Source organism: Bombina bombina, chromosome 6, assembly GCF_027579735.1.
Source record: "Bombina bombina isolate aBomBom1 chromosome 6, aBomBom1.pri, whole genome shotgun sequence".
NCBI lineage: Eukaryota > Metazoa > Chordata > Amphibia > Anura > Bombinatoridae > Bombina > Bombina bombina.
The window spans coordinates 1,124,143,529-1,124,167,042 of NC_069504.1; the positions used below are offsets into that span (position 1 = coordinate 1,124,143,529).

Below are 23,514 nucleotides of genomic sequence, written 5' to 3' on the forward strand. Positions count from 1 at the left end.
AACGTTCACTTCCTGTTAGTTTTAATTCAGTTTAAACTGCTTTAACTTAACTCTTTTCATTCTGAAATATTTTAACATGTGAAAATAGTGGTCTTTCAATAACATTTTTGGAGAATGCCATATGCAGCTAGAGAGAGGCATAGTTGGTATTTGTGATATTGCAATGGAAGTTAAAAATTGATATCTGCTCTGCCAATCTCAGGTTTTTATAGATATTCAAATATTATGTCTAAAGACTGATTCACACAAACTGACATTAAAGTCTGAGAATCAACCTTTGCATATTAATATTAAAATACTTGACTGTTTGATCAAACGTTCAAATGTTACCTTCACAGTAAAAGAAAACGCGTTTTTAAAATACTTGTGAACAACATTCTTTATATTTATAAATGTGCTGAGACATCTGCCCCTCCCTATTTACAACAGGTATATGACTGAGCCCATAAAGTTCTGATTCCTATTGCTCAGCCCTATAACCTACCTATTGCTCAGCCCTATAACCTACCTATTGCTCAGCCCTATAACCTACCCATTGCTCAGCCCTATAACCTACCCATTGCTCAGCCCTATAACCTACCTATTGCTCAGCCCTATAACCTACCTATTGCTCAGCCCTATAACCTACCTATTGCTCAGCCATATAACCTACCTGTTTCTCAGCTCTATAACCTACCTATTGCTCAGCCCTATAACCTACCTATTGCTCAGCCCTATAACCTACCTATTGCTCAGCCCTATAACCTACCTATTGCTCAGCCCTATAACCTACCTATTACTCAGCCCTATAACCTACCTATTGCTCAGCCATATAACCTACCTATTGCTCAGCCCTATAACCTACCTATTGCTCAGCCCTATAACTTACCCATTGCTCAGCCCTATAACCTACCCATTGCTCAGCCCTATAACCTACCTATTGCTCAGCCCTATAACCTACCTATTGCTCAGCCCTATAACCTACCTATTGCTCAGCCCTATAACCTACCCATTGCTCAGCCCTATAACCTACCCATTGCTCAGCCCTATAACCTACCTATTGCTCAGCCCTATAACCTACCTATTGCTCAGCCCTATAACCTACCTATTGCTCAACCCTATAACCTACCTGTTGCTCAGCCCTATAACCTACCTATTGCTCAGCCCTATAACCTACCTATTGCTCAGCCCTATAACCTACCTATAGCTAAGCCTGATAACCTACCTATTGCTCAGCCCTATAAGCTACCTATTGCTCAGCCCTATAACCTACCTATTGCTCAGCCCTATAACCTACCTGTTTCTCAGCTCTATAACCTACCTATTGCTCAGCCCTATAACCTACCCATTGCTCAGCCCTATAACCTACCCATTGCTCAGCCCTATAACCTACCTATTGCTCAGCCCTATAACCTACCTATTGCTCAGCCCTATAACCTACCTATTGCTCAGCCCTATAACCTACCTATTGCTCAGCCCTATAACCTACCTATTGCTCAGCCCTATAACCTACCTATTGCTCAGCCCTATAACCTACCCATTGCTCAGCCCTATAACCTACCCATTGCTCAGCCCTATAACCTACCTATTGCTCAGCCCTATAACCTACCTATTGCTCAGCCCTATAACCTACCTATTGCTCAGCCCTATAACCTACCCATTGCTCAGCCCTATAACCTACCTATTGCTCAGCCCTATAACCTACCTATTGCTCAGCCCTATAACCTACCTATTGCTCAACCCTATAACCTACCTGTTGCTCAGCCCTATAACCTACCTATTGCTCAGCCCTATAACCTACCTATTGCTCAGCCCTATAACCTACCTATAGCTAAGCCTGATAACCTACCTATTGCTCAGCCCTATAACCTACCTATTGCTCAGCCCTATAACCTACCTATTGCTCAGCCCTATAACCTACCTATAGCTAAGCCTGATAACCTACCTATTGCTCAGCCCTATAAGCTACCTATTGCTCAGCCCTATAACCTACCTATTGCTCAGCCCTATAACCTACCTGTTTCTCAGCTCTATAACCTACCTATTGCTCAGCCCTATAACCTACCCATTGCTCAGCCCTATAACCTACCCATTGCTCAGCCCTATAACCTACCTATTGCTCAGCCCTATAACCTACCTATTGCTCAGCCCTATAACCTACCTATTGCTCAGCCCTATAACCTACCTATTGCTCAGCCCTATAACCTACCTATTGCTCAGCCCTATAACCTACCTATTGCTCAGCCCTATAACCTACCCATTGCTCAGCCCTATAACCTACCCATTGCTCAGCCCTATAACCTACCTATTGCTCAGCCCTATAACCTACCTATTGCTCAGCCCTATAACCTACCTATTGCTCAGCCCTATAACCTACCCATTGCTCAGCCCTATAACCTACCTATTGCTCAGCCCTATAACCTACCTATTGCTCAGCCCTATAACCTACCTATTGCTCAACCCTATAACCTACCTGTTGCTCAGCCCTATAACCTACCTATTGCTCAGCCCTATAACCTACCTATTGCTCAGCCCTATAAGCTACCTATTGCTCAGCCCTATAACCTACCTATTGCTCAGCCCTATAACCTACCTATAGCTAAGCCTGATAACCTACCTATTGCTCAGCCCTATAAGCTACCTATTGCTCAGCCCTATAACCTACCTATTGCTCAGCCCTATAACCTACCTGTTTCTCAGCTCTATAACCTACCTCCTTGCAGCCAGGGTTGTCCAACAGCTCTATATTACTGGCGTGTAGGGGCTGACCAGCATTCACCGGCATCAGAACAACCTTATCTCCCACAACAACCTAAAAACAACAAGAAGTTCAACCGAATCAGACTTACAAGAGGTCTCGCTCATTAGTGCCATAATTTATTTAGTATATAGTCATAATATTTTCATTTCATATTTGCTAGACATTCTGTGTTTTTTTTAAAAAAAAAAGTTATGTGGTTTTGTTTCTGTTTACACTTTATAGATCATTTGTCACAATTTCTGTCATCTTGTAAGTCAAAATTAAAAGGGACAGTCTACACCAGAATTGTTATTGTTTAAAAAAATCGCTTTTATTACCCATTCCCCAATTTTGCAGAACCAACACAGTTATAATAAGACACGTTTTACCTCTGTGATTACCTTGTATCTAAGCCTCAGCAAACTGCCCCCTTATTTCAGTTCTTTTGACAGACTTGCATTTCAGACAATCACTCCTAGGTAACTCCACGGGCGTGAGCACAATGTTATCTATTTGGCATACATGAACTAACGCCCTCTAGTTGTGAAAAACGGTAAACTGCATTCAGATAAGAAGCGGCCTTCAAGGGCTAAGAAATTAGCATATGAGCCTCCTAGGTTTAGCTTTAAACTAAGAAAACCAAGAGAACAAAGCAAAATTGATGATAAAAGTAAATTGGAAAGTTGTTTAAAATGACATGCCCTATCTGAATCATGAAAATTTATTTTTGACTAGCCTTCTCTTTAATCTTACATGATTAAGACAAAACACGCATGGTTAAACAACTTTTCAATGTACTAATAATATCAAATTTCCATTATTCTCTTGGTATCCTTTGCTGACGAGTAACCTAAGTAGGTTAATAGGATCTCAGGAGCATGCAAGTCTTTAGCACTCGATAACAGCAGTATTTCCAATTATGAAGAACATTGCTATAAACACTGTTGCAAGCACTGCTGCCAGAAGTCTAAAGACATGTGCACGCTCCAGAGCTCACCTAGGATTACTCTTTAACAAAAGGATGCCAAGAGAACTGGGCAACATTAATATTAGGGTAAATTGGACAATTATGTCATTGACCAGTACACAAGTTTCATTTTGGCTTTATTGTCCCGTTAATGATAGAACGCAATCACATTTTTAGCTCGAATCCCACTCGACAGTGCAATTTCAAAGCTTCCTGTATATTAAGATATTTGTATGAATCATATTTCATGCACTAACAGGAACCATATGCATTTATAGTTACAAGAAAAAAGTGAGTTAGCAATTTCAACTCAAAATGGAATCTCCCAGAAAATGTTTATTTGAGGAAAATAAGGTACATTATTAATTTTGTCAGCTTTGGCTGTAAAATACCTCTGACAGCTGTGCTTATGTCACTGACCCAAAGAGACAGGGGAGTGAACTGCACACATTGTCCAGATCAGTGCAGGAGATCATTTATATCTAGACTCTGATTGGTCACAACAAAAAAGAGCTAATTAGAAGTGCTCAAGTGGGAGACAGCAAAGGCGGTCTTAAGAGGGGAAATCACTTCTTATATATATTATAGCGTTAAGGAGAAAAACTAAAAAAAGAGAACAGGAAGTCCTAAGTTGTCTCTCCAACGCATATAATCGATATCTGTTAGTAAGATCACCTGAGAATTGGGAAACTTATACCAGAGCAAAAAAGGCGAGAGACACATTATTAATTTACAAGTCAACTCAAGATGAGATTAGGTTACAGGCCAAATTCTATAAACATGGGAATAAATCTGGCAAATTATTAGCAGTACTAGTCAAGAACGATAAGAGAACCACAGTTATGGAGAGTATACAGGATGAAGTTGTAATGGTCACAACGCCAGAAGAAATACTCCAAGTGTTCACAAAGTATTACAATAACTTATATGCATTTGAAGATTCTAACAATCAGCATAGAAGAGAATTTTGGGATAAGATTAGGAATCCAGTTATATCCTATGAAGTGTGCGCTAATATGAATGCTCCAATTTCTGATATTGAAATTGATAAAGCCATTAAGAAATTAGTAAAAAAATAAAGCACCTGGACCAGATGCAGTTCCTAATGAATTTTATAAAATTTTGGCCCATAACATTACACCTTATCTTAAGAATTTATTTAATTATTTTTATAAAGAAAATAAACCAATTCCTTCTTGCTTTACTGCTTCACTCACAACGTTGATCCTGAAGCCAGGAAGGGACCCCACCAAAAAAGAATCCTACCGCCCTATAGCCCTATTAAACTCAGACTATAAATTGCTCACTTCTATACTTGCCAACCGGTTACAAAGGGTTTTACCCACCATAATACATGAAGACCAAGCAGGCTTCATGTACGAAAGAAATTCTGCGGCCAAGATAAGGGAAATTTTTTTGGTAATAGATTATTATAACTCGCTAAAAGGATCCCCTACACAAGATAAGAGTAACTTAGTAGACCCTGCGCTTATTTCAATCAATGCAGAAAAAGCATTTGATTCAATAAATTATGAATATTTAGTGTTTTCTTTATCCAAATTTGGGTTTAAAGACAATTTTGTTAGTTTCATAAGCAATTTATATAAATCACCTACTACAAAAATAATTGTAAATAATAATATTTCACCTATTTGCCTCAGAAGAGGCACACGTCAAGGCTGCCCTTTATCCCCATTTCTATTCAATATATTGATTGAATCACTGGCTATTATGATATGCCAATATATAGAGGGCATTAGAATAGGAGCACAAGAAATGAAAATTACGTTATATGCAGACAATATTCTTCTTTATGTTTCTAACATTAAGAGAAATATCCCAAAAGTATTGTCAATTATTGATTCATATGGGTCCTTTTCTGGCTACAGGGTTAACGTCTCGAAATCGGAGATTTTCTGGATTAGGGAAGAAGGGGATGCTAGGATTGAGACTCCATTTAGACTTGCATCAAACTCCTTCAAATATTTTGGAATCGTTATATCTCGACAACCTAAGAGTTAACATCTCTCCAATACTTGACAAAGTTAAAGAGAATATGAGAAATTGGCAAAACTTCCTGTTATCAATATCAGGACGAATAGCTATATTTAAAATGATACTTCTGCCTAAGATGTTATATGCTCTCCAAAACACTCTCAATCCGAAGGTTTATATGGCAGAGTAAGAAACCTAGAATTTCACTTAAAAAACTTTGTATAACTAAAAGGTTTGGCACTCCCTGATATCCGAATATACAATTTGGTATTTTTGGCCAGGATAGCGCTCGATTGGATAACGACCGCAGACTATGTAACTAATAACACTCTTGAGAATAACATGACTTAACCTTATGTGCCAGTATCTTTAGTACATTGTGAGCCTAGTAAATCACCAACAAAAATCAAGCAACTTAAAGGGCCACTAAACCCAAAATCTTTCTTTCATGATTCAGATAGAGAATAGAAATTTAAACAACATTACAATTTACTTCCATTATTTATTTTGCTTAATTTTTTCAATTTTTTTAGTTGAAGAAAAAGCAATGCACATGGTGAGCCAATCACACAAGGCTTCTATGTGCAGCAACCAATCAGCAGCTAAAGAGCATATCTAGATATGCTTTTCATCAAAGAATATTAAGAGAATAAAACAAATTAGATAATATAAGTAAATTAGAAAGATGTTTAAAATTGCATTCTCTTTATAAATCATAAAAGAAAAAATGTGGGTGGCATGTCCCTTTAAGTCTATATATACGCCTATAATAGTGTGGCGTAAGATCCTTACATTGTTAGGGCTTCAATCTAATATTTCTAGGTACCAAACGATTCTCGGAAACCCAGAGTTCCAAGGTGGTACTCAATCAAACGTTTTTCAGACATGGAAAGATCTAGGCTTATATAGGATTGCGCAGATATTAGATGTAGAGAATTTTTCAATTAAGACATTTAGTACACCGAGGCAGCAGTTTAAACTGGAGAACAAAGATTTCTATGCATACTTACAAATTAGACACTACGCTTATACGTTAATCAAGGAATATGAGTGGAGCTGGAGTTGGGGAGACTTGGATTGTGTTGGTTAAAAATTGATTTTTTTCAATATCTACAGGATATCAAATAATAACCTCCAGATTAAATGATTCAAACCTAAGAGAGATATCCCAGTATTGGAATAAATTAACTTCCGGTGTAGATATAAGCATATCCCACATAACGAGATCCATAGAATTGGTCTCTCAAAGTATGTTATCTTCAACTTGGATTGAATCCCATGTAAAACTGCTATATAGAACCTATTACACTCCGGAAAAAGGGTATAGATGGGGTAATTCAACATTTAAGCTGTGTCCAAAATGCTCCTACCCAAGGGCTAATTTGATTCATATGATATGGGAGTGTCCCAAAATCTGTCAACTTTGGCAGAAAGTTGATTTTTGGGCCTCCAAATCTCTGAAGTTACCTATTGGAAACCTTAGTTTAATACAGATAGTATTTTTTTGGGATGAATTACAAAATTCTCAACACAAGAAGTTAATTAACGTAATTATTCTTGCAGTTAGACATTTGATATTTAGGAAATGGAAGGTACCAGATACTCCTAATTTAGTAGAGGTTAAAAATTATATGAAAAAACAATATATATTAGAACAACATAACATAGATATGAATATTGAGCGAGACATCCTTATGTTCTTTAAAAAATGGGCACCATTTGTTAAGAGTTTTCCTGTAATTGAGAGAGAACATCTTATTTTTCCTTTCAGAAATACTGAGATAGTCCTACTAGGGATTTGGTAGGAAGGAAGAAGCGGGGAAAGAAGTGAAACTGTTATACTTCAGGCATTCCTGCCTTTTTTTTTTTTTCTTCTTTTCTTTTCTCCCTCCTCCCTCCCTCCCACTCAAAAGCAATAGAGAATGAGTCATAGACGGAAAGGTCTTAGGCTTATGAGCAATACTAAAGTAAAATATATATACAGTGGGACCTCGGTTTACGAATTTAATTCGTTCTCTGGGACGTTTCGTATTGCGAAAAATTCGTAAACCGAAACACGGTTTCCCATAGGAATGCATTGAAAACCAATTAATGCGTTCCGGAGGTGAGAGAAAAAGTCAAATAAAGTCTACAAAACCTGCTGCAAAAGGCTCCAATGGCTCCAAAAGGCTCCAAAATATGCTGCAAATGGCTCCAATGGCTCCAAAAGGCTCCACAACTTGCTGCAAATGGCTCCAAAGGGCTCAACAACTTGCTGCAAATGGCTCCAAAAGGCTCAACAACTTGCTGCAAATGGCTCCAAAACCTCTCCAACTGCTACCCACACTTCAGTATGCAGGGGCAAACCGGGACACTTGTTTCGTATTGCAAAAAAAATTCGTAAACCGAGGGGCAAATCCGGAACATTTGTTTCGTATTGCGAAAAAAATTCTTAAACCGAGACAATTTTTTTCAAGATTTTGAATTCGTAAACCGAAATTTCGTATACCGAGTCGTTTGTAAACCGAGGTCCCACTGTATATGTGCGCAGAAATAAATAATTGAATTATAGACCTGATGATCAACAACTTGCCAGCCTGAAGAGAGATCACAGAAAATCTTTTTTTAAGCATTATATAGTGTAGGGTGCATCACTTCTTCAAAGCCAGATAAACCGCTAACATTTGTCTTTTTAAAATTCTTTCAGGGACCTCAGTCCTCTCACCACAGCGGAGAACTTTAGTTGTCGTTGAATCTCACAAGCCCAGAGAGCTTTATAGAATCTCACAAGCCCAGAGAGCTTTATAGAATCTCACAAGCCCAGAGAGCTTTAAAGAATCTCACAAGCCCAGAGAGCTTTATAGAATCTCACAAGCCCAGAGAGCTTTATAGAATCTCAAAAGCCCAGAGAGCTTTATAGAATCTCAAAAGCCCAGAGAGCTTTATAGAATCTCACAAGCCCAGAGAGCTTTATAGAATATCATAAGCCTAGAGAGATTAATAGAATCTCACAAGCCCAAATAGCTTTATAGAATCAGTCATTGGTTGTTTAACTCCTGCAAATGGATAAATACATAATTAAAGCATCAGAGCAGAAATACACTACTGGGAGCTAGCTAAACACATCTGATGAGCCAATGTTAAGAGGCATATGTGTGCAGCCACCATTTACCAGCTAGTTTCTAGTAGTACATTACTGTTCCTGAGCCTATCTAGGTATGTTTTTCAACAAAGGAAACAAAAGAGAACAAAATAAATTTGCTGCTCTGATCCTTAAATATTTATTTTTTACTTTGATGTCCTTTTAAAGAGGCATAAAATAAATTTTAATTACATATTAACATACTATGGGGTCAGTCACAATCCTTTAGAAAAGTTTATATAATGATTTTACAAATTACTACATTAAAGTATAAGGGGGGAGGTCTAGATAAATAATTTGAGAAGCTAAAGATTTATAATTTACCCCGAGGTTATCATTTTAGCGACCAAACTCCATCCCACTGTCCTAACCGGTCACTGGAATATACAAGGCTTGCCACTGCCATTCTGTTAGCAGAACACACATTGTTTTGCCGCATGTAATTTACTATCTCTGCAGAAGCTGCTTAGGGACAGATATGTCGCAGGGTCAGGCTTGTGAAGTCTGCTGTGTGTATTTCAGATTCTCAGACATTCTACATTACAAGTGAATATTAGCACTATTGTGCGTTAACATTGCTCAAGCTCAATCAATCGCTCTTCTATTACTGCTCTCATATTATAAGTCCAAATGTATTTTATATCGCTCGAGTGATAGTCTAGGGCAGGGTTCTTCAATCTTTATTTCCCAAGACCCAGTGCCATGATAGCACACACCTTCGCGACCCTATTTTATGTTTAGTCTGAACATTTCTGAATATACAAGATAAATGCAATTTTTTGACAAGTGACTAAAATGTGTGCATAATTTATTCTCGATTGTAGTCAAACTTGATAGTGTTGTAAAAGGTGATTACACACACATATTCATACCCCACACTTAAATTCATACAACACACCCACAACACAAACCACACACTCTCATACAACACAAACCACACACACAACACACACACCCTCTCATACAACACACCACACACACACCCTCTCATACAACACACACCCTCACACACCACACACACACTCTCATACAACACACACACACACACTCTCATACAACACACACACACACTCTCATACAACACACACACACACTCTCATACAACAAACACACACACACTCTCATACAACAAACACACACACTCTCATACAACACACACACACTCTCATACAACACACACACTCTCATACAACACACACACACACTCATACAACACACACACACACTCATACAACACACACACACACTGTCATACAACACACACACACACTCTCATACAACACACACACACACTCTCATACAACACACACACACACTCATACAACACACACACACACCGTCATACAACACACACACACACTCTCATACAACACACACACACACTCTCATACAACACACACACACACTCATACAACACACACACACACTCATACAACACACACACACACACTCATACAACACACACACACACACACTCTCATACAACACACACACTCTCATACAACACAAACCAAACACACTCTCCTACAACACAAACCAAACACACTCTCATGCAAACACACCACACACACTTTACTACAACACACGCACAAGTCGCAACCCAGTAAACATGGTGTTGCGACCCAGTACTGGGTCCCGACCTGTGGTTTGAAGAACCCTGGTCTAGGGTGCGCTAATCATGGCAAACAGTGCAGGTGCTCTAAATCCTTCCAATAACAGACTTATATGGGGCTTTTAGTAAAATTCATGTTGAATATCGCTCAAGCACTAAGCAAATGCACAAGCACTCGCACAAGTAGTAGAACTCTTTATCTAGTTCTGTGCTATACTATTAATAATAATGTTAACTTCAGGTATCAGAAAGTGCTACATTTTACAGCAGTATTTTGAATTATGTTCAAGTGCAACACTAAACCCACCATGTGTAATACAAACGCAATAAGTGATCTAATAGTGCTCCCTCCACTATCCATTACAGTTTCAGCCGCCTGAAGATACAATAGTTAAAATTATTAACCATCCAAATTGTGCGGTATTCCCTGCGATAGACTCTGTTGCATCTTTAGAGCTCCATTTGTAATTCAGCCCACAATTTTCAGAGTTACATTAAAGGGACACTGTACCCAAATTTTTTCTTTCGTAATTCAGAGCGAGACATTTAATGACATTTTAAGCAACTTTCTAATTTACGCCTTTTATCAAATTTTCTTCATTCTCTTGGTATCTTTATTTGAAATGCAAAAATCTAAGTTTAGATGCCGGCCCATTTTTGATGAACAACCTGGGTTGTCCTTGCTGATTGGTGGATAAATTCATTCACCAATAAAAAAGTGATGTCCAGACTACTGAACCCAAAACAAGCTTTGATGTCTTCTTTTTCAAAAAACAATAGCAAGAGAACAAAGAAAAATTGATAATAGGAGTAAATTAGAAAGTTGCTTAAAATTGCATGTTCTTTTTGAATTACAAAAGAATTTTTTTGGGTACAGTGTCCCTTTAAATCAAAAGGAAGCAAAATAATTCATAAAATTATACGGCAAAGCACTTTTTACTGTGCATAATTTAACTTTTTATTATTTTCCATGTCCCTTTAATTTGTGAAAAAAACATAATTTATGCTTACCTGATAAATTTATTTCTCTTGTAGTGTAGTCAGTCCACGGGTCATCCATTACTTATGGGATTATATCTCTTCCCCAACAGGAAGTTGCAAGAGGATCACCCAAGCAGAGCTGCTATATAGCTCCTCCCCTCACATGTCATATCCAGTCATTCGACCGAAACAAGACGAGAAAGGAGAAACCATAGGGTGCAGTGGTGACTGGAGTTTAATTAAAATTTAGAACTGCCGTAAAAGACAGGGCGGGCCGTGGACTGACTACACTACAAGATAAATAAATTTATCAGGTAAGCATAAATTATGTTTTCTCTTGTTAAGTGTAGTCAGTCCACGGGTCATCCATTACTTATGGGATACCAATACCAAAACTAAAAGTACACGGATGATGGGAGGGACAAGGCAGGAACTTTAAACGGAAGGAACCACTGCCTGTAGAACCTTTCTCCCAAAAACAGCCTCCGAAGAAGCAAAAGTGTCAAATTTGTAAAATTTTGAAAAAGTGTGAAGTGAAGACCAAGTTGCAGCCTTGCAAATCTGTTCAACAGAGGCCTCATTTTTAAAGGCCCAGGTGGAAGCCACAGCTCTAGTAGAATGAGCTGTAATCCTTTCAGGAGGCTGCTGTCCAGCAGTCTCATAGGCTAAACGTATTATGCTACGAAGCCAAAAAGAGAGAGAGGTAGCCGAAGCTTTTTGACCTCTCCTCTGTCCAGAGTAAACGACAAACAGGGAAGAAGTTTGACGAAAATCTTTAGTTGCCTGCAAATAGAACTTCAGGGCACGGACTACGTCCAGATTATGCAAAAGTCGTTCCTTCTTTGAAGAAGGGTTAGGACACAATGATGGAACAACAATTTCTTGATTGATATTCCTGTTAGAAACTACCTTAGGTAAAAACCCGGGTTTAGTACACAGAACTACCTTGTCTGAATGAAAAATCAGATAAGGAGAATCACAATGCAGGGCGGATAGCCATCAAAAACAGAACTTTCCAAGATAACAGCTTGATATCAACGGAATGAAGGGGTTCAAACGGAACGCCTTGCAGAACGTTAAGAACTAAGTTTAAGCTCCACGGCGGAGCAACAGTCTTAAACACAGGCTTAATCCTAGCCAAAGCCTGACAAAAAGCCTGAACGTCTGGAACTTCTGCCAGACGTTTGTGCAGAAGAATAGACAGAGCAGAAATCTGTCCCTTTAACGAACTAGCAGATGAGCCCTTTTCTAAACCCTCTTGTAGAAAAGACAATATCCTAGGAATCCTAACCTTACTCCATGAGTAACTCTTGGATTCGCACCAAAATAAATATTTACGCCATATCTTATGGTAAATTCTTCTGGTAACAGGTTTCCTAGCCTGTATTAAGGTATCAATAACCGACTCCGAGAAGCCACGCTAAAATCAAGCGTTCAATCTCCATGCAGTCAGCCTCAGAGAAATTAGATTTGGATGGTTGAAAGGACCCTGAATTAGAAGGTCCTGCCTCAGAGGCAGAGACCATGGTGGACAGGACGACATGTCCACTAGGTCTGCATACCAGGTCCTGCGTGGCCACGCAGGCGCTATCAGAATCACTGATGCTCTCTCCTGTTTGATCTTGGCAATCAATCGAGGAAGCATCGGAAATGGTGGAAACACATAAGCCATGTTGAAGACCCAATGTGCTGTCAGAGCATCTATCAGCACCGCTCCCGGGTCCCTGGACCTGGATCCGTAACAAGGAAGCTTGGCGTTCTGGCGAGACGCCATGAGATCCAGATCTGGTTTGCCCCAACAATGAATCAGTTGAGCGAAGACCTCCGGATGAAGTTCCCACTCCCCCGGATGAAAAATCTGGCGACTTAGAAAATCCGCCTCCCAGTTCTCCACGCCTGGGATGTAGATCGCTGACAGGTGGCAAGATTGAGACTCTGCCCAGCGAATTATCTTTGAGACTTCCAACATTGCTAGGGAACTCCTGGTTCCCCCTTGATGGTTGATGTAAGCCACAGTCGTGATGTTGTCCGACTGAAATCTGAGGAACCTCAGAGTTGCTAACTGAGGCCAAGCTAGAAGAGCATTGAATATTGCTCTTAACTCCAGAATATTTATTGGGAGGAGTTTCTCCTCCTGATTCCATGATCCCTGAGCCTTCAGGGAATTCCAGACTGTGCCCCAACCTAGAAGGCTGGCATCTGTTGTTACAATCGTCCAATCTGGCCTGCGGAAGGTCATCCCTTTGGACAGATGGGGCCGAGAAAGCCACCATAGAAGAGAATCTCTGGTCTCTTGATCCAGATTTAGCAGAGGGGACAAATCTGAGTAATCCCCATTCCACTGACTTAGCATGCACAATTGCAGCGGTCTGAGATGTAGGCGCGCAAATGGTACTATGTCCATTGCCGCTACCATTAAGCCGACTACCTCCATGCACAGAGCCACTGACGGGTGTGGAATGGAATGAAGGGCACGGCAAGCATTTAGAAGTTTTGATAACCTGGCCTCCGTAAGGTAAATTCTCATCTCTACAGAATCTATAAGAGTCCCTAGGAAGGGAACCCTTGTAAGTGGCAATAGAGAACTCTTTTCCACGTTCACCTTCCACCCATGCGACCTCAGAAATGCCAGAACTATCTCTGTATGAGACTTGGCAGTTTGAAAACTTGACGCTTGTATCAGAATGTCGTCTAGGTAAGGAGCCACCGCTATGCCTCGCGGTCTTAGTACCGCCAGAAGTGAGCCCAGAACCTTTGTAAAGATTCTTGGGGCCGTAGCTAACCCGAAGGGAAGAGCTACAAACTGGTAATGCCTGTCTAGGAAGGCAAATCTTAAGTACCGGTAATGATCCTTGTGAATCGGTATGTGAAGGTAGGCATCCTTTAAGTCCACTGTGGTCATGTACTGACCCTCTTGGATCATGGGTAGGATGGTTCGAATAGTTTCCATTTTGAATGATGGAACTCTTAGGAATTTGTTTAGGATCTTTAAGTCCAAGATTGGTCTGAAGGTTCCCTCTTTCTTGGGAACCACAAATAGATTTGAATAGAATCCTTGCCCGTGTTCCGTCCACGGAACTGGGTGGATTACCCCCATTAGTAAGAGGTCTTGTACACAGCGTAGAAACGCCTCTTTCTTTATTTGGTTTGCTGATAACCTTGAAAGATGAAATCTCCCTTGTGGAGGAGAAGCTTTGAAGTCCAGAAGATATCCCTGAGATATGATCTCCAACGCCCAGGGATCCTGGACATCTCTTGCCCAAGCCTGGGCAAAGAGAGAAAGTCTGCCCCCCACTAGATCCGTTTCCGGATAGGGGGCCCTCTCTTCATGCTGTCTTAGGGGCAGCAGCAGGTTTTCTGGCCTGCTTGCCCTTGTTCCAGGACTGGTTAGCTTTCCAGCCCTGTCTGTAACGAGCAACAGCTCCTTCCTGTTTTTGAGCGGAGGAAGTTGATGCTGCTCCTGCCTTGAAGTTACGAAAGGCACGAAAATTAGACTGTTTGGCCTTTGATTTGGCCCTGTCCTGAGGCAGAGCATGGCCCTTACCTCCCGTAATGTCAGTGATAATTTCTTTCAAGCCGGGCCCGAATAAGGTCTGCCCTTTGAAAGGAATATTAAGCAATTTAGATTTAGAAGTGACATCAGCTGACCATGATTTAAGCCACAGCGCTCTGCGCGCTTGGATGGCGAATCCAGAGTTCTTAGCCGTAAGTTTGGTTAAATGTACGACGGCATCAGAAACAAATGCGTTAGATAGCTTAAGTGCTTTAAGCTTGTTCATAATTTCATCCAATGGAGCTGTGCGAATGGCCTCCTCCAGAGACTCAAACCAGAATGCCGCCGCAGCAGTGACAGGCGCAATGCATGCAAGGGGCTGTAAGATAAAACCTTGTTGAACAAACATTTTCTTAAGGTAACCCTCTATTTTTTTATCCATTGGATCTGAAAAGGCACAACTATCCTCCACCGGGATAGTGGTACGCTTAGCCAAAGTAGAAACTGCTCCCTCCACCTTAGGGACCGTCTGCCATAAGTCCCGTGTGGTGGCGTCTATTGGAAACATTTTCCTAAATATAGGAGGGGGGGAAAAAGGCACACCGGGTCTATCCCACTCCTTGCTAATAATTTCTGTAAGCCTCTTAGGTATAGGAAAAACGTCAGTACACACCGGTACCGCATACTATTTATCCAGCCTACATAATTTCTCTGGAATTGCAACCGTGTTACAATCATTCAGAGCCGCTAATACCTCCCCTAGCAATACGCGGAGGTTCTCAAGCTTAAATTTAAAATTAGAAATCTCTGAATCCAGTCTTCCTGGATCAGATCCGTCACCCACAGAATGAAGCTCTCCGTCCTCATGTTCTGCAAATTGTGACGCAGTATCGGACATGGCTCTCCCATCATCAGCGCGCTCTGTCCTTAACCCAGAGCAATCGCGCTTGCCTCTTAATTCTGGAAATTTAGATAATACTTCTGTCATAACAGTAGCCATGTCTTGCAAAGTGATTTGTATGGGCCTCCCTGTTGGTGCCACAATATCACGCACCTCCTGAGCGGGAGACGAAGGTACTGACACGTGAGGAGAGTTAGTCGGCATAACTTCCCCCTCGTTGTCTGGTGATAATTTCTTTACATGTAAAGATTGACTTTTATTTAAAGTGACATCAATGCAATTAGTACACAAATTTCTATTGGGCTCCACATTGGCCTTTAAACATAGTGAACAAAGAGATTCATCTGAGTCAGGCATGTTTAAACAGACTAGCAATGAGACTAGCAAGCTTGGAAATACTTTTCTAAATAAATTTACAAGCAATATAAAAAAACGCTACTGTGCCTTTAAGAAGCACAAAAGGCTGTCACAGTTGAAATAACAATGAACCAAATTAGTTATAGCAACCAAATTTTCACAGTAAATGTATTAAGTTAGCAGAACATTGCACCCACTTGCAAATGGATGATTAACCCCTTAATACCCAAAAACGGATAACAATTATATAATTAACGTTTTTATCACAGTCAAACACACTGTCACAGGTCTGCTGTGACTGATTACCTCACTCAAAACGAAATTTGAAGACCCCTGAGCTCTCTAGAGACGTCCTGGATCATGGAGGATGAAGAAGGAAGATTGTGACTGAAATTTTACTGCGCAAAAAAGCGCTAAAATAGGCCCCTCCCACTCATATTACAACAGTGGGGAAGCTCAGAAACTGTTTCTATGCAGAAAACAAAGATAGCCATGTGGTAAAAATCATGCCCCAATAAGTTTTATCACCAAGTACCTCACAAAAAACGATTAACATGCTAGTAAACGTTTTGAACATATATTTTAAAAGCTATGAAGTGTTATTAATAAGCCTGCTATCAGTCGCATTCACTGCAGTGAAGGCTCATACATTACTTCAGTATTAACAGTATTTTCTGAGTCAAATTCCATTCCCTAGAAAAATACTTCAGTGTACACACACACACACACATCAGCCTGATACCAGTCGCTATCACTGCATTTAAGGCTGAACTTACATTACATTGGTATTAGCAGTATTTTCTCAGTCAATTCCATTCCTTAGAAAAATAATTTACTGCACATACCTCGTTTGCAGGGGGGCCCTGCATGCTATTCCCCTTTTCTGAAGTTACCTCACTCCTCAGAATGTATGAGAAAAGCCAGTGGATCTTAGTTACGTCTGCTAAGATCATAGAAAACGCAGGCAGATTCTTCTTCTAATGCTGCCTGAGAACAAACAGCACACTCCGGTGCCATTTAAAATAACAAACTTTTGATTGAAGAAATAAACTAAGTTTAAAAACATCACAGACCTCTCACAACGACCTATCTTAAGTTAGGTTGCAAGAGAATGACTGGGTATGACATGTGAGGGGAGGAGCTATATAGCAGCTCTGCTTGGGTGATCCTCTTGCAACTTCCTGTTGGGGAAGAGATATAATCCCATAAGTAATGGATGACCCGTGGACTGACTACACTTAACAAGAGAAAATAAAGGGACGGTACACATAGTCCATAAACAAATAACCTATCACTTATGTGCAGTACTGTTAAATCACTACACAGGGACAATAGTTACTCATCTATCTCTGAGCCACGTTGCTTTGTTAACGTGTCAGTACTGTGTATTACACCACGGTCAAATACGCACGTTGTCACCCTCGCTCCGAAGCTTCCAAAATGGCTGAATGTAGAACCATGAGCCTTCGTTTCCAGCAGCGTCCAAAGACACCCGCATTGCATTCTTCTCAAGGAGAGCGGGCAGCCTCTTGTTAACTGTGAGGTATTTATTGCTTTTAATGTGCAGTAACTGTTTATACAGAGAGAAAATACAGCATTAGGTGCACAGTACATCACAAGTAAAGGGAATTACAAGCTTGTATCAGACTTGTTAGAAACAATCACATTTCCTTACATAATAACCTCATTTAAAGGTAATGACATATTAATTACAGTTATCTATATTAAAGGGATACTAACCCCTTTTATTTTAATGATTCAGAAAAAGCAGCAATTTTAAGCAACTTTCTAATTTACTCCTATTATAATTTTTCTTTCCTCTCTTGCTATCTTTTGTTTAAAAAGCAGGAATGTAAAGCTTAGGAGCCGCCAATTTTTGGTTCAGAACTTGGGTTATGCTTGCTTATTGGTGGCTAAATGTAACCACCAATAAGCAAGTGCTATCCAGGGTGCTGAACCTAAAATAGGCCGGCTCCTAAGCTTTACATTCCTGCTTTTTAAATAAAGATAGCAAGAAAACTATGAAAAAATGATAATAGGAGTAAATTAGAAAGTTGGTTAAAATTGCTGCTCTATCGTGAAATCATTTTTTTTTAGTTTAGTATCCCTTTAAAGCAGTGTTTCTCAACCACGGTGCTTACTTCACCTGTACTCTAGTTCAGCTATAATAAAAACCTGGCCTGTTAGGGGAACTTGAGGACCGTGTAGTAAAGAGATGTGTAATGGTGTATGGAGCATTCTATCACAGCTGATAAATATATAGGTGTTCAGAAATGACTAGCGTGGCAAACTCTGGCATGTTGCTCAAGGTGGTGTGAAATAAAAAAAAAGGGTTGTTGACACTGCACATCCCATGGCATCTGCTACACCACCTGCTGATTGTCTAACTCTAGGCAAATAAATCTTATTAGAGATGTGCAGGTGACCAGGTGGTGTCAATAAATAACAAAGCGTTGTTTATCTGTAGTTCAAGAGGCACAGCCCAGTTAGGTGCCTGTATTTCAGCCTCTTGACCATACACAAATATGATAGTGTGAGCGGTATCACCACAGCTGCATCAGTCGCTACCAACCATGTCCGACAACTGATGCCGTATACAAAGAGCCTTCTAACTAGTTACAGGAAGTGATAGTGTGCAGGGAAATGAGGTGACCATTACCTGTATGACATTGCTGTACTTGACAATCTCTCCCAGCAGCTTTCTGTTCTCTGACTCATTTTGCTTCTGTTCCAGCTCTGCCGCGTGCTAGAACAGAAATAAACACAAAATAAACATAAAGGACTTAACCAGAGACTTTTCAGTGCCGTTGTTTTTTTTTCTAACATCCCACAACCGGCAAATCTAAAACCTTAAAAACTGCTTTGTGCAGTTATTTTTTTTTTTTAAATGCTACTTTTTCTAATACAAAAATAAAATATACTTTAATTTGGGGCACTTTTTGAAAATTAACCAGATATCTGATCTCTGGTTAATTTTCGGAGGACTAATTGCTGCCATAATCTTGCAGTAGCACTTGTAATGGCAGACTATTTATCACGCACCCGCAAACGGGTACATTTGACAGCGGGCGAGCGATAAATTATCACTCCACTTGTAATCTAGCCCTAAATATTTTAAATTGTTATAGCATGTACTGTTTGCATTAATAACCCTAGGTAACAATATGTTTAGCCCTATCAAAAGAGTTAGACCCTCTCAGGAGCTGCAAGCACTGCATCTCAGAAGCAGGAAGTCATCAGTGATTGACAGGTATGTGCAACTTGACTGCCTCACCAGCTGTATACGGGACTTTACCTATGTGTTTAACATGTTTGGGGTACACATACTAGGGTCAGTAAAGAGAAAAGTAAGTGAAATCTTGTGAATCCCAACTCTATATGTCTGCAGGTAATAACATACACAGTTATTTTGTTTGCTAACATACAGATGGGTGTATAAGTCACAAATCAGCACTGGTCCCTCACACACCATAAAACACTGTGAGGCTGCCAAATGACTGATCGTCTTATCTTACTTAGGTCCTTAAGCGCAGCAGGCGTGTCACTACTGTATAAGACGTTGGGCCATAAATCATATGGTTATGGACCTGTGATCAAATGTCAAATCCCAGTTTAATGTGACATCACTCTCAAAAAGTGTCTGCATCAAAGTCATAAGCAGCGATTAAACACGGTTTTATAGACAGACAGACGATAGATTTGTATATATATTATATAAAAATATCATTTAAAGGGGTTTGTGATTCACACAGAGCATGCACTTTTTAAACGTTTCCAGTTTGCTTCTATTGTAAAATTTGCTTTGTTCCCATGGTATTCTTTGTTAAAGAGATACCTAGGTAGCATCTGTGGCACTACATGGTAGGAAATAGTACTGCCCTCTAGTGCTCTTACAAATGAATAACATTCTAGCAAAACTGCTGCCATATAGAGCTTCAGACGTGTACCTTCCTACTTTACAACAAAAGATTACCAAGAGAACGAAGAAAATTTGATAATAGAAGTAAATTAGAAAGGTGCTTAAAATCTCATGCTCTATCTGAATCATGAAAGAAGAAAAAAATGGGTTTAGTGTCCCTTTAAATATTGCTACTTTATATGTATGAGAGCAAAGTTTTCAGTACAACATTCCTTTAAGTATTCATATACAAAAGAGAAAAATATTAACCCCTTAACGACCAGCACCGAACCCTGTACACCTCTCTGCCCCGATCTCGCTAAAAGTAGCGAGATTGCGCTATTTCTGCATGCCCCACGAGTGCAGCCGATCATTGGTGATGTGGGAGGGTTATGAGGGAGGCGGGTGGGCGGCTGTTTGAGAGGGATCAGGGAGGGATAATGGGGTGGGAAGTGTCAGGTGGGAGGCTGATCTCTACACTAAAGCTAAAATTAACCCTACAAGCTACCTAATTAACCCCTTTCACTGCTGGAAATAATACACGTGTGGTGCCCAGCTGCATTTAGCGGCCTTCTAATTACCAAAAAGCAACGCCAAAGCCATATATGTCTGCTATTTCTGAACAAAGGGGATCCCAGAGAAGCTTTTACAATAATTTGTGCCATAATTGCACACGCTGTTTGTAAATAATTTCAGTGAGAAACCAAAAGTTTGTGAAAAAAGTAACTTTTTTTTTATTTGATTGCATTTGGCGGTGAAATGGTGGCATGAAATATCCAAAATGGACCTAGATCAATACCTTGAGTTGTCAACTAAAAAATATATATAGTTTTGATAGGTAAATAAAAAATAAAAAACAAAGCTCTATTTCTGTTTAAAGGGACAGTCTACAATAGATTTTTTATTGTTTTAAAATATAGATAATCCCTTTATTACCCATTCCCCAATTTTGCAAAACCAACACTGTTATATTAATACATTTTTTACCTCTGTTATTACTTTATATCTAAGCATCTTCTGACAGCCCCCTGATCACATGACTGTGACTACATAAAATCTATTGAGTTGCATTTAGTATGTTGTGCTAACTCTTAAATAACTCCTGTCCTTGGGAGTGAGCACAATGTTATATATGACCCACATGAACTTTTCCGTCACCTGTTGTGAAAAGCAAATACAAAAGCATGTCATAAAGGGGCTGTAAAAATGCTCTGATCGTTTGGGGAAGTCTTAGTCTAAACTGCCCGGTCCTTAAGGGGTTAAAATTGCCTTATTAATTCCACATTGCATGTGCACTGGTCAATAACGTTTATCACATTCACACTGACTAATAACGGTTATCGTAAGCGCTATATACATTTTAAACCACCTAAGAATAATCCTACTTGCTTATTGGTCTAGGGGTATGAGGCATTCTCAAATAGACTTCAGCAGCTGCTTCTCTGTTCGCATGCAGTGGTGAGCCACTACCCCCTGACATCATCATCACTATCCACATGACCGCCCTGCTTTGGGCACTTGGACAGTGATGCAACGAAGGAGAGAGAAGATAGGGGTCCACATGCGTAAGTTGTAGGCGTCTCTAATGAGCATGATGTTTGTGGGGTTTCCGATTCCTGTTAGATGTGAAAAAGTAAATTTATGCTTACCTGATAAATTGATTTCTTCTATGATACGAGTCCACGAATTCATCCTTTACTTGTGGGATATTATCCTCCTGCTAACAGGAAGTGGCAAAGAGCACCGCAGCAGAGCTGTCTATATAGCTCCTCCCTTGACTCCACCCCCCAGTCATTCGAAGTCATTAGGAAGAAAAAGGAGAAACTAAAAAGGTGCAGAGGTGACTGAAGTTTTAAATCAAAAAATATAATCTGTCTTAAAATGACAGGGCGGGCCGTGGACTCGTCGTATCATAGAAGAAATCAATTTATCAGGTAAGCATAAATTTACTTTTCTTCTATAAGATACGACGAGTCCAACGGATTCATCCTTTACTTGTGGGATACAATACCAAAGCTACAGGACACGGATGAATGGGAGGGACAAGACAGATGGCTAAACAGAAGGCACCACTGCTTGAAGAACTTTTCACCCAAAAATAGCCTCCGAAGAAGCAAAAGTATCAAATTTGTAGAATTTGGAAAAGGTATGAAGGGAAGACCAAGTCGCAGCCTTACAAATCTGTTCAACAGAAGCATCGTTTTTAAAAGTCCATGTGGAAGCCACCGCTCTAGTAGAGTGGGCTGTAATCCTTTCAGGAGGCTGCTGTCCAGCAGTCTCGTATGCCAACCGGATGATGCTTTTCAGCCAAAAAGAAAGAGAGGTAGCCGTAGCTTTTGACCTCTACGCTTTCCAGAATAGACAACAAACAGAGAAGATGTTTGACGGAAATCTTTGGTCGCTTGAAATTAAAACTTCAAAGCACGAACCACATCCAAGTTGTGTAACAGACGCTCCTTCTTAGAAGAAGGGTTAGGACACAGAGAAGGAACAACTATTTCCTGATTATTATTCTTATTAGTAACAACCTTAGGAAGGAATCCAGGTTTGGTACACAAAACCACCTTATCGGAATGGAAAATAAGATAAGGCAAGTCGCATTGCAATGCAGATAGTTCAGAAACTCTTCGAGCCGAAGAGATAGCAACTAAAAACAGAACTTTCCAAGATAGAAGCTTAATATCTATGGAATGCATAGGTTCAAACGGAGCCCCTTGAAGAACTTTAAGAACTAAATTAAAACTCCATGGCGGAGCAACAGGTTTAAACACAGGCTTGATTCTAACTAAAGCCTAACAGAACGACTGAACGTCTGGAACATCTGCCAAATGCTTGTGCAGTAAAATTGATAAAGCAGATCTCTGTCCCTTTAGGGAACTAGCTGATAACCCCTTCTCCAATCCTTCTTGGAGAAAAGACAAAATCCTAGGAATCCTGATCTTACTCCATGAGTAGCCTTTGGATTCACACCAATAAAGATATTTACGCCATATCTTATGGTAAATTTTCCTAGAGACAGGCTTTCGAGCCTGAATCAAGGTATCTATGACCGACTCAGAGAATCCCCGCTTAGATAAAATCAAGCATTCAATCTCCAGGCAGTCAGCAGCAGAGAGACTAGATTTGGATGCTGGAATGGACCTTGAATGAGAAGGTCCTGTCTCAGTGGCAGTGTCCCCGGTGGTAGAGATGACATTTCCACCAGGTCTGCATACCAAGTCCTGCGTGGCCACGCAGGTGCTATCAAAATCACTGAAGCCCTCTCCTGTTTGATTCTGGCAATCAGACAAGGAAGGAGAGGAAATGGTGGAAACACATAAGCCAGGTTGAACGACCAAGGTACTGCTAGAGCATCTATCAGTACTGCTTGGGGATCCCTTGATCTGGACCCGTAACAAGGAAGTTTGGTATTCTGACGAGATGCCATCAGATCCAATTCTGGTGTGCCCCATTGATGAATCAATTGTGCA

The 23,514-nt window shown here is 40.1% G+C and overlaps 1 protein-coding gene across 1 annotated transcript in view; it reads right to left on the reverse strand.

Annotated features, from left to right (window-relative positions):
• The window catches only part of LOC128664916 (inositol 1,4,5-trisphosphate receptor type 2), a 693,905-nt gene that overhangs the window by 229,791 nt on the left and 440,600 nt on the right, over positions 1 to 23,514 (reverse strand). The window contains exons 4-6 of the mRNA XM_053719708.1: positions 18,806 to 18,892; positions 17,558 to 17,716; positions 2,693 to 2,791 (exon numbers count right to left, since the gene is read on the reverse strand). Coding sequence (XP_053575683.1) covers positions 2,693 to 2,791; positions 17,558 to 17,716; positions 18,806 to 18,892 — 345 coding nt within the window. The remainder of the gene's footprint in view (positions 1 to 2,692; positions 2,792 to 17,557; positions 17,717 to 18,805; positions 18,893 to 23,514) is intronic.